Source organism: Oncorhynchus clarkii, chromosome 31 (genome assembly GCF_045791955.1).
Source record: "Oncorhynchus clarkii lewisi isolate Uvic-CL-2024 chromosome 31, UVic_Ocla_1.0, whole genome shotgun sequence".
Taxonomy (NCBI): domain Eukaryota; kingdom Metazoa; phylum Chordata; class Actinopteri; order Salmoniformes; family Salmonidae; genus Oncorhynchus; species Oncorhynchus clarkii.
The window spans coordinates 34,367,390-34,380,358 of NC_092177.1; the positions used below are offsets into that span (position 1 = coordinate 34,367,390).

A 12,969-nucleotide genomic window follows, 5' to 3' on the forward strand; every position below is an offset into this window, starting at 1 on the left:
ATTGACTGCATAACATCACATTGACTTGAACATTTACAGAGTCTTGGCCTTTTGACTTGTGTAAACATTCACGCCAAAAACACGACGATAGTATTAAAACCGAAACATGGACAAAAAGTTTGAATGACATGAATACAAGTATGGTAACACAGAGACGAGAGATGAGATGATCAGGCACTCAGATAAAGCATGACACGTAGGAGTCTAAGAAAATGTACCATTCTGCTCTGCCCTAATAAACAGGATATAATGCTGACGTATTTTTCCGAGCCTCGTACAACTGTATTATTTTGACGATGCTTCTTATCGTAAAAGTGCTGATTACCTGATTCAGAGAGAATCAGATGGAAAACATGAATGGAAGCAATTTGTATTAAATGTGCCTCAAGCCTCTAACATGGCATTGCATTAGTAAACATCCAGTACCTTCAGAAAGTATTCACACCCCTTTTCCCAAGTTCCCAAGTGTTACAGCCTAAATATAATATGTATTACATTTAGATTTTTTTTGGTCCCTGGCCTGCACACAATAGCCCATAATGTCAAAGTGGAATGATGTGTTTTGACATTTTTATTAATGAATTTAGATGAAAAGCTTAAATGTCTTGCGTCAATAAATAATCAAATAATTTGTTATGACAAGCCTAAAGTAAACATGGTTTCATGGACTCACTGTGTGCAATAATAGTGTTTGACAAGATTTTTGTAATGACTACCTCATCTCTGTACACACATACAATTTCTGTAAGGTCCCTCAGTCGAGCCGTGAATTTCCAACACAGATTCAACCACAAAGACCAGGGAGGTTTTCCAATGGCTTTCAAATAATATATAAATAAAAAACATTGAATATCCCTTAGAGCATGCTGTAATTATTAATTACACTTTGGATGGTGTAGGGTGGCATCCTTCCTAACTCAGTTGTCGGAGAACAAGGAACGGCTCATTTCAATATGAGGCCAATGGTGACTTTAAAACAGGTACAGAGTTAAATGGCTGTGATATGAGAAAACTACAAATGGATCAACAAAATTGTAGTTACTCCCCAATACTAAACTGACAGTGAAAATAACGAAGTCTGTACAGAATACAAATATTCAAAAACATGCACCCTGATTTTGAATCATCCTTTGCCACAAGGCACTAATGTTATACTGCAAAAAAATGTGGCAAAGGAATACATTTATTTGTCCTGAATACAAAGTGTTATGTTTGGGGAAAATCCAATACAACACATTACTGAGTACCACTCTCAATATTTTCAAGCATAGTGGTGGCTGCATCATGTTATGTGTATGCTTGTAATCGTTAAGGAGTTTTCCAGGATAAAAAAGAAACCGAATGGAGCTAAGCACAAGCAAAAGAGTAAAACCAGGTTCAGTCACTAGACCCTGGGAGATGGATTCACCTTTCAGCAGGACAATAACCTAAAAAACAAGGCCAATCTACACTGGAGTTGCTTACCAAGAAGAATGTGAATGTTCCTGAGTGGCGTAGTTACAGTTTTGACTTAAATCTACTTGAACATCTATGGTAAGACCTGACAATGGTTGTCTATCAATGAAGAAAAACCAATTTGACAGTTTGAATAATTTTGAAAATAATGGGTGTGGAAAGCTCTTAGAGACTTACCCAGAAAGACTCACAGCTGTAATCGCTGCCAAATATGCTTCTACAAAGTATTGCCTATTTAATAAATTTGCAAACATTTCTAAAAACACGTTTTCACTTTGTCGTTATGGGGTATTGTGTGTAGATGGGTTTTTTCCATCTATTTTGAAACAACAAAATGTGGAAGAAGTTGAATACATTCTGACAGCACCATAGTATATCTTAGGAAATGTACCTAGGATCTAATTATGTGCTCTAATTATGTGTATTAATCAAGTAACCTAAATGTATAACAAACCAGCAGAGAATATCACATTTTCAGAAATAGGTCCATGAGTCGAATTAGTCAGTCCACTTTCTCAACTTGACCAAGGTGAGATTGAGAAAGGAAACATCACTGTCTAGTGTTTAGTGAACAGTTACCATGGCCTCAGCCATATCTTGTTGTTATCCCATGAAAATGTCTAGTTAGTGGATAAATGGAGATATAGGCCAAATAGCTGGTATTAGACGGTAAACATCTTGAAAGCAGCCTTTTAACACCCCTGGCGAGAACCATTATACTGTCGATACACAAGGCTGGTTGAATTCAGCCCCCCATTGAGTGTTATTCCCCTATTCTTGTGCTTGAAGATCTGTTCAGAAAACTTGTCTTCATTTGTTGAAATACTCCCACACCCAGGCTGCTTTTGCTCTATTCCCATAAATCGACCAATTACCAAAGCTCTTAATGCCCTTTCATCTTTGCTTGTTAAAGATGGTAGCCGTTGACTCCAAAGGTCAAGTATGTGTCATTGCTATGACTATTTAGAAGGTGCCATTATTTAATCAATGGTCTAAGCATAAGTTAAAGTGAAAGAGATCACACTGGTCTTGGTTGAGGTTTACGAAGGTTGATTACCTTAATGGTATGTACATCTCTATTTTAACCTCCTAGAGTAGCTGAGTTAAGTCTTTTAAATAGAAAGTACTGTATGTGATATTCTTGAAGGGCACCAGGTGATTGTAATGGTTACTTACAAGCTCTGTATTAAGACATTGGAGATTTATCGTTATTCTGAAAATATTACAATTGCTGAATTAAAGTATTTAGAAACAGATTTGGAATTGTAAATCGGTAGAATTCAGTGTAGTTTGAGGTGTTTATCAAACCACTTTTGCAAGAGGTTGAACAATTATGAAATATTCTATTAATATAAATCTTTAAATCAATAAAGGTTTATCAATGTTTCATTTTTTTTAAATTTAACCTTTATTTAACCAGGAAAAAGTCGATTGAGACCCAGAGTCTCTTTTTCAAGGGAGACCTGGCCAAGAAGGCAGCAACAATCAATACATTACAGAATTAAAACATACAACATGATCCAGCTATTAAAATAAAAAAATAAAAAAGAGTCTCCCATGATGGATTTCTTATGGATGTTGTTGTTTAAACTGTGTGAATTTCACCCTTTCCTTTCACAATAAAACATAAGAAAAATCAGATTACAGTAAGTAAAAGGAAGCATAACAATTTTAGGACACGTGTTCATATAATATTTTTTATAATATCACAAATCATCACAAATATTCTATACATGTAATTTATGAATGTTCAGTTTAGGGTGAAAAGAAGTTGACACTGTTGAGCATAAAGGAAAATAACATCAATATGTGATCAAACAAGGTAGGCTGTAGTAGACCCTGTTACTTCTACTTATTCAAAGTAATACAATTTGTTTCAGGTCAAATGTTTTATTTTAGATATGTTTGCCTTTCAGATTTGATCTTAGTCAAACAAGCCTTCATCTTGATAACTTTTTTGGGGGGCACTCAAATGTGCCTATTATGTCAATAAATGTATGTTACTGAGTTAAATTTTACAGTAACAGATTGACATTGTCACAACAATGGGTTGAATCAATGGTTCCCTTTTGATGTGGAGGACCAACAGAGGCGATCCCCCACCCACGGCCTTTCTTCTTCCTGCATGTATACTTACCGTATTATTGTCAATTTGTTGTTCTGTTTTCTCATTTTGAATCATCCTAAAAGCACCACCTTTAACCAACACAGTTCCAGATTGCATAGTCCTGTTATTTAATTGAATCAAATGTTTCAAACCGTGACAATTTTCTCTTTTCAGAGTATTCATAACAAAAGAAACAAATAAACAATCAACTTGGCTACATGCCCAGTGTGTTGAGAGTTATCGTCAGCCCCTCCGGAAATGCTTATTAACACTCTACAGCGAGGAGACCGCAGTGTTGGAAATATCAACACCGTAGGTGGGTGTTCAGAGTATCTGTCACAATCGAGTGTTTTGTATTTCATGAATGATCATTATTTAGAAGATAATGAAACAGCCGGTCCTCGTCCAATGATATGATTAACCAATGCAACCGATATACATTTAAAAAAAAAAAGAATTGCAGTGAATTCCATTGATTTAAACTTCAAATTTGGAACGGTTGATTTTAGCTGTTAGATTTTATTCGGTTTAAGGTTGCTTAAATCTACCATAAACTCCTTTACTTAGTCTTTATTCGATATAAAGCTCAAATAATAAATAACATTTACAATTATTTTACCATCAAAGGGTCGATTGTCAAGAAAGTGGTACTTAATATTTCTCAGTAGCAGGTCACTTATTTTATACCCTCCCTTCAGGGATAAAATTGTATACTTTTACAGGGTCAATTTACAACTAAAATATAAGTCTCAAACTGAGAAATTATGCGTTGAACCAGATTTAGCTAATCTCAAAATTTCCATCTGTAGTCCCCGGCAGATTACATAAAAGCACCTGATAATAACAGATTACAAAACATGTTATCCCTGGAAAAAGAACCATACAGTTGTATTTTGAATTAATTTGTCAATACACAGACATGATGGTATTCTTTTGAAAAGAAAATGGTACCGTGCATTCGGGAAGTATTCAGACCCCTTGACTTTCCCCACATTGATGCGTTACATCTTTATTATAAAATTGATTAAATATATGTTTTTCCTCATCAATCTATACATAATACCCCATAATGACAAAGCAAAAACAGTTTAAAAAAAATATCAAATATATAAAAAATATCAAATTTACATAAGTATTCAGACCCTGTACTTTGTTAAAGCATCTTTGGCAGCGATTACAGCCTCGAGTCTTCCTGGGTAGGACGCTACAAGCCTAGCACACCTGTATTTGGGGTGCCCATTCTTCTCTGCAGATCCTCTCAAGCTCTGTCAGGTTGGATGGGGAGCATCACTGCACAGCTATTTTCAGGTCTCTCCAGAGATGTTCAAATCCAGGCTTTGGTTGGGCCACAATGACATTCAGACACTTGTCCCGAAGTCACTCCTGCGTTGTTTTGGCTGTGTGCTTAGGGTCATTGTCCTGTTGGGAGGTGAACCTTCGCCCCAGTCTGAAGTCCTGAGCACTCTGGAGCAGGTTTTCATCAAGGATCTTTCTCTGTATTTTGCTCTCGTCTCAAAGTCCCTGCCACTGAAAAACATCCCCACAGAATGATGCTGCCACCACCAAGCTTCACCGTAGTAGGGATGGTGCCAGGTTTCCTCCAGACGTGACGCTTGGCATTCAGGCCAAAGATTTCAATCTTGGTTTCATCAGACCAGAGAATTTTGTTTCTCATGGTCTGAGAGTCTTTAGGTGCCTTTTGGCAAACTCCAAGCGGGCTGTTGTGCATTTTACTGAGGAGTGGCTTCCGGCTTCCTGTCTCGGACTCTATGACACTTCCTTCCACCTCGTGGCTTGGTTTTTGCTCTGACATGACCTGTCAACTGTGGGACCTTATATACTGAAGACAGGTGTGTGCCTTTCCAAATCATGTCCAATCAATTGAAATTCAGTAGAAACATCTCAAGGATGATCAATGGAAACAGGATGCACCTGAACTCAAATTCGGGTCTCATAGCAAAGGGTCTGAATAGTTATGTAAATAAGCTATTTCTGTTTTATACATCTACAGAAAAATTAAAATAAACAGTTTTTGCTTTGCCATTATGGGTTATTGTATGTAGATTGATAAGGATTTTAAAAAATCAATTTTAGAATAAGGCTGTAACGTAACAAAATGTGGAAAAAGTGAAGGGGTCGCAATACTTTCTGAATGCACTGTATACTAACCCCAAATTTTGATTGTTTATTGAACGTGAACTATCAGAAAATAAAATATTACAAAACTAAAGTAGATCATTATTTAGTTTATTATCACAGTTAAGGAACCATATCTGTGCAGCTGTAATTTAGCCACATGTCTTCCACTGTGTTTAACACCACAGCAAACAACTCTCCCTTTCTGATTTCACAGTGACAGAGTTCTCCCCGACACCAACCTTTCCTCAATGCCAAATGGCTCGCACAGGCATATCCCACACTATCACACCAGGTCGTATTGGTATATGACTGGACAAGGAAAGTTCTGATTCGTCTCACATCTACCTGAGGACACAAATCCCTTCCATGTGTCATAACCAACTCTCAGACTCCTTTAGTAATGGAATAGCCAGTTCCACAGAGATACACCTTACCGCAGGATGATAAGGGAGGCTCGTGAGGGCCTTTCCCCTATACGGTGACACTGTGTGTAGTACTAGTGTTCGCTGCTTCACAGCTCGTAGGCACAGTCCCCACCCACTATTTCCTCTATGCTGAAACAATGACCAGGGAGAGAGAGAAGGAGGAGTTATCTCTAATCTGTCACAAGCTCACTTCCTCCTCTCAAGATAGAAGCCAGTAGTATAGCTTCCGCTCCGTGACAGGATGGAACTCCTTAGGTAAACTAAGAATGCTGACGCTGCAGAAACCGGGTTAAGTACACTTGGACACTACACTGCTTCCTGTCTGACTAACACGAGAGGTTATATCAAATGAAATCATGGGGAGGATTTCCCCCCCCCCAAAAGGGAATTATTATGACACTGTTTGGAATAAAATAATTAAATAAGATGACACAGAGGTTAAAAAGAACACGTGAAGTGTTAAAAGTAGCGCTAAGATAATGGAAAACAGTGTTCATTAAAATGACTTTTCCCCCTTTTTGATTATAAAATGAAAAGGTATGATTTGTGACCAGACAAGTTGCACCCCTTTAAGCCCTCAGAACATCCTCAATTCGTCGTGGCATGGACTCTGCAAGGTGTCAAAAGCGTTCCACCGGGATGCTGGCCTACTGTATGTTGACTCCAATGCTTTTCACACTTGTGTCAAGTTGGCTGGATGTCCTTTGAGTGGTGGACCATTCTTGATACACACGGGAAACTGTTGAGTGGGGGAACCCCAGCAGCTTTGCAGTTCTTGACACACTCAAACTGGTGCGCCTGGCACCCACTACCATAACCTGTTCAAAGGCACTCAAATATTTTGTCTCGCACATTCTACCTCTGAATGGCACACATACACAGTCCATGTCTCAATTGTCTCTAGGCTTATAAATCCTTCTTTCACCTGTCTCCTCTCCTTCATCTACACTGATGGAAGTGGATTTAACAAGTGACATCAATAACGGATCATAGCTTTCCCCTGGATTACACCTAGTCAGTCTATGTCATGGAAAGAGCAGGTGTTCGTAATGTTTTGTATAGTCTGTGTATTTGTTCCATTTCAAATGTATGAATTAAGTGCCCTAGATAGATTATAATTATAGTTTTGACATACACTCAGCCACCGCAGATGTTTTAAGACTACTTTCATTACTTGCTATTCATCTTCATTGACTAGTGAGTCTATGATTCAGCGAACCACAACACCAACCTAAAGATGCAATCATTACAGATAACAATACATAGTAAAAAATACTGTTGCTGCTGAACTTTAGCTAGGGACCTACACACACTGGTAACATCACCCACACCCATCACCAACACCCACTGTCTTTAATTGAAATCAACGGTCTCCTGCAAAGCTCCGTCTCCAGTTTTGACTGGTACCTATTCCGTTGTTAGTTTGAGACTGATGCAGAATTTCCCCACAATTTACAAATATTGTACAATTCCCAAAATGAGCAATACTATAAGGGCAGAAACTGAATTCATATAAGTTTAATTTTAATTAGGTTTCAGGAGTAATTAACAGCCGGTCTCAGTCTCGGGATAGGTTTCAGGTGGGAGTCACCGGAATTTGGTTTCAAGGGTTCCTTTCTGTTTTGGTGCAAAAGGATATCCTCCCAGAAGAGGGAAATATTGCGAAGGGCCCTTGGCCTTTGTACTGTCATTGCTGTAGTCCTTCAAAGAATTTCCTGTTGTTCTTACAGGTTATGTTCGTGTAGGAAGCCAACCACACACACACACAAATATCTCTTTGGTGTGTCTGTAGATACACTGAGGGCACAAAACATTAAGGACACCTTCCTAATATTGAGTTGCATCCCCCTACCCCTCCGTTTCCCCTCAGAACAGCCTCAATCTGTCAGGGCATCTCTACAAGGCGTCTAAAGCGTTCCGCAGGGATGCTGGCCCTTGTTGACTCCAATGCTTCCCACAATTGTGTCGGAGTTGGCTGGATGTCCTTTGGGTGGTGGACCATTCTTAATAAACACCAAAAACCTGAGCATAAAAAAAATCCAGCAGCTTTGCAGTTCTTCACATAAACCGGTGCGCCTGGCACCTACTACCATACTCCCTTCAAAGGCACTTCAATCTTTTGTCTCGCCCTTTCACTATGGCACACATACACAATCCATGTCTCAATTGTCTCTAGGCTTGAAAATCCTTCTTTAACCTGTCTCTTCCCCTTCATCTACACTGCTTGAAGTGGATTTAAAAAGTGACATCAATAAGGTTTCATAGCTTTCACCTGGATTCATCTGGTTAGTCAAGGAAAGTGCAGGTGTTCATAATGTTTTGTACGTTCAGGTTGTCACCAATGGCACATAATGTATAGCCAGCTATAGGTCCTCTGATTCAAAGTGAAAATGGGAACTAGTGGTGCTCTGTAGTTTCCTGCCTTGTGTGCAGAAAGTATGTTTTCGTTCACGCACTTGCATCCCTACGCCCCACGCAGGCACAACTCTGAGCTCACGTAGTGGCCAGTGGAAAAGAAAAAGTCATTACTCATTCATTCATACTTTCAGCAGTTTTCCAATCTCTCAAACGTGGTTTTCCTGTGTCCTGACGGACAAATATATAGGTAAGTTAAAACACCTGTCCACATTACCAGTCAACGTTTTGAACAGCATCCTTTGGGTAATTTGTGCAATCGTTAAAGCAGGTTAAGAAAAGATGAAGCTGCTTGTTTGTTGTCTCCTAGCCATCACCTGTTGTGTTTTGGCGAATGTCGACAAGGTCGAGAGAACAATGAAGCTGACTGAAGTACTAAAGGAGTTAAGACAACTAAACAAAAGTGTGGCGGTAGGTCAATCTGCAATTTATTGGACACCTTTTCCAAAGCTTATGCGTTGTCAGCGCTTATGTATTTGATGGGTTCTTGCAAGAAACCATGAGCTTTTACTAATGATCATAGCATGTTTTATTATGCATTATACTAACTTTGTGATGCAATGCGTCTTTTTACATTTATGAAGGCTGTAAATGGTTCATAGAAAGTATTACCACAATTTCTCACCCCTCTATTTTTTTGGGGGGGGGGTTGATATGAGATGCAACCTCAGTACCAACACCTCTGTTTTTATTTTGTTCTTGCAGCACAACGGCATGATGTTGAATACTCCTACCCTGGATATAGAGGTAAGCGATTTTTCGAAAGAAATTCTACTATACCTTATTTACTCTACAAGCAAAAGAATCATTGTCAGAAAACTCACAGACAAGGAATGACCTCTGTTGTGGTGGTTGCTATTAGTCTTGCTCTCACACCTACTGTACTGTATATCGCATAATGTAGCACGCTAGTACCATAGCCGGCGAATGGGGTCTTGTGAGGTCAAGAAATAATGATCTTAAAAATATATATATAATCATCAATAGTATAAAGCAATTACATTTGTAATAGAGTTGCATAAATTATGTGTATAGTTAATTGTTTATATCACCAATAATGAGTAAATACTTTAATACTTTAATAGTTTAATATAGTCTCATTTGTATGAATATGTTCAGTAATCCTTTTGTCATTAAAGAAAGGAAAAGTGCACCTTATTACTTATTTTTTACGCAAAATTAAGTTGTGGAACTACAAATAGTTTTCAGCTAAATTACTAGCATGGGTAGGGCCAATAGATTTGACAATATGTGAATTACTTGAAACTAAACCAAATAAACTCACTGACGGCATTAAAGTAACCGTCTGGTGAAAATGTCACTTTTAAAAAGTTCATATCATACTAACTCATACCCAAATCATGTTGTTATCTGGCCAACCAGCGATCTACTCACAAATATTTGTAATGACATGTATACACTCACCACCATTCCAACACAGAAAAACTGCTTTTAGTATACTTTATTTTTTTTAAAAGGGGGAAGGACACTATTTCACTCATTGTAATTAATTATAGGTAATGTTTCATAGAAATCTGGAAACACTGGACAATTACTTTAATGGACTACCTAATCTAGTCTACCTAATTAACAGTCTACCTAATTAATCTAACAGTCTACCTAATTAATTTTTTTTTTTTTTATCTTAGTAGGTGGAGTACATTTACAGTGTTAACATGAGATGATTGTAGCGAGTAGCGGGCCACACACTCGTCAGAATCACTCTTTCATCAACAAAAAAACCCCATTATAGATGTAACTTAAGAAAACATCCACTTGATAAAAGAGCAGTATTTCTTTCAGCTATTTATCAGTTTGCACTAACAGTCAATCAAGTTTGGCATGTGTTTTTGTCAGAGTTCTGTGCATGAATGAGTCAACGTGAAAGTGATCTCCATGTCTCTTGGAGTTACTTGTGCACATTTAGGAGAAATGTGATGAGTAATCGCACTCACGTCTCTGTGGCTTTTACCCGAGAGACAAACTGTGCTACTGCTTCAGAAAATGTTTGACTATATCTTGAAGTTAGTTGAACATGGTTGTCCTAAACTGGACCAAATAATTCACGAGTATACCATGGAACCAGTCTGTTACCAATATTCCCCGGGGTGAACGCTTGATCAAAGGTTGCCATGCTCTCGTTTGTACCCTAGCCGTCTAACTAACGTTGGTCAGTTATTGTTTGAGAACTCAAGAGTTTGAGGCCCACAGCATGGGGAAAATATCATTGCCTAATGGTAGAGGCAAACGAAAGCCTCAACCTGGAAAATGTGTTGTCACGTCAAAGAGAGAGGTAATTTTCTATCTGTTCTGTGAAACGCCCAGTCAAAGTGGGGAAACTGGAAACAGGCAGCAAGTGAAAACAGTGAAAACATCTACCTAATCTCAGTGAAGCGGGGAAAGACATTTTTCTGTATTAGATACGTTGGTGGAAACATTGTTTCTTGATCACTTTGGCTTTGTTCTGGGTTTGGACCTGCTAGTGAGTAGAATGAGAAAGTCTTACTCTGATAAACAGAATATGACTTGTGAGTCACAGTTTTGTAGGAAATGATAAGACCATTCATATAGGGTGGAGGGTAGCCTAGCGGTTAGGTACGTTGGGCCGGTAACCAAATAGTCGCCTGTTCGAATCCCAGAGTTAACTAGGTGAAAAATCTGTCCATGTACCCTTGCGCAAAGGCACTTAATCCTTATTGCTCCTGCAAGTCACTCTGGATAAGAGAGTCTGCTAAATTAATAAATAATTTTTAAAAGTGATATAAATTGTAAGAAAAGTTATTACGACTTAACTAGGTCTCTGTGGAGTATCATACTTGAGAGTGGGTCATGTTGTTATATGTCAATCAGGTGTTGTGTGTGGCTCAATAGAATACATTTAGCTGTTATGAACTGGAAATATTGTATGAATTCTGGTTGAGGTTCAGGTTAATGAAATATGCTCAAATATGCTCAAAAGCTCTCTCCAGTGGTTCTCATTCCACATTACAATGTTTTCATGTGAGTGTGAAAAGGTATCAAAAAGACACTCAACTTGTTTCATTAGTGGAAAATAAGCAGTCTTGTTTTTATCCAACATCCATCATTTAGTGTGTCATTTTGCTTTTTTACAGGAATGCTGTTTCCTATCTGCCTTGGAGTGCTTCCGGAAGATGGTACCTAGTCTCAATGCCAAACAAAAGAAATTGCAGCGCAAAGTTATCAAAAACCTCAGCCCACTGACTGTGAGTCACTTCAGAAAACATGTGAATAATGTACACTGAGTTGAACACAACATTAACAACACCTTCCTAATATTGAGTTGCGCACCCCCCCCCCTTTTTTTCTTGATACACACGGGAAACTGTTGAGCGTGAAAAACCCAGCAGCGTTGCAGTTCTTGACACAAACCGGTGCGCCTGGCACCGACTACCATACCCTGTTCAAAGACACTTAAGTCTTGTCCATTCACCCTCTGAATGGCACACATGCACAGTCCATGTCAAAATGTTATCGGGGCTTAAAAATCCTTCTTTAACTTGTTACATCAATAAGGGATCATAGTGTTCATCTCGATTCACCTGATCAGCCTGTGTCATGGAAAGAGCCGGTGTTCTTAATATTTAGAAATGTACATGGCAAGATTGTGGCAAAGTATGAACATGTTGCTTTGTTCTGTTTTTAGTTTAGAGGTGTGGACTCCTGCAGTCGGGAAGAGAGAGAGGTGAGCCTTGCCATTATTTTCCAAATGACATTAATAGCGTTATCATTATTAAACATAATCACATCAGAATTATGTAAAGAATGTGGAAAGTAAGTTAGGGGTAGTAGTTACTTTACTAGGCCTATTTTCAGTCCAAATCTAAGAGTAACTTCAAATTTGTATTTGAACTTTTAAAAAGTTAAATTGTGTGGGCCAACTAAGTTAACATTTTCCGTGTTCCTTTATTCCATCAGAACAAAGTCTGCCAAGGATGTGATTCCTATCCAATGAAGGACAGCAGGGAATTTGTAAAACAGTTGGAATCTCTTCTTCAAAAGGTAACCCGGTTATTATGAATAAGTCAGACTTTTAACAACAACATCTACACTTCAATGAGAGAAAATGGTGGTAGTGTGTGCAGTGTGCTAACTACAAAAAAATATGATTTTCAGGCTATGAATAGACTGGTGTGAGGATATGACTGGAACAAAGTGTGGGAAAAGACAGGAATGTGTAGAAGACACTACTCTGTGAACACATCAGAGACATGGCTATGGCCATTCCGGCCATCCTACTATTCTATGCATTTTGTTATTTGATTTTTGTGGCCAAGATTATATTTGTTTTGTCATTATTTTGTTGGGGGGGGGGGGGGTTACAGGTACAATATCAAATCATATATCATTTCATATCACATGTACCTGTGGACTGCCACTCAAAAGAAAAACAAACAGAGAAATGATCAT

The 12,969-nt window shown here is 38.3% G+C and overlaps 1 protein-coding gene across 1 annotated transcript; it reads left to right on the top strand.

Moving 5' to 3' along the window:
* Positions 1-8,823: 8,823 nt before the first annotated feature.
* LOC139391206 (interleukin-21-like) lies at positions 8,824-12,696 on the top strand. The gene is made up of 6 exons (XM_071138821.1): positions 8,824-8,952; positions 9,247-9,288; positions 11,655-11,765; positions 12,206-12,244; positions 12,478-12,561; positions 12,676-12,696. Exons 1-6 carry the CDS (start codon positions 8,824-8,826, stop codon positions 12,694-12,696), a joined length of 426 nt encoding a protein of 141 aa, XP_070994922.1.
* The last annotated feature ends 273 nt before the right edge of the window (positions 12,697-12,969 follow it).

Coding starts and splice junctions, on each gene's coding strand:
- LOC139391206 (XM_071138821.1), top strand. CDS start 8,824: ATGAAGCTGCTTGTTTGTTGTCTCCTAGCCATCACCTGTTGTGTTTTG. Junction 11,766..12,205: donor AAAACCTCAGCCCACTGACT/GTGAGTCACTTC, acceptor TTCTGTTTTTAG/TTTAGAGGTGTGGACTCCTG. Junction 12,562..12,675: donor TGGAATCTCTTCTTCAAAAG/GTAACCCGGTTA, acceptor TATGATTTTCAG/GCTATGAATAGACTGGTGTG.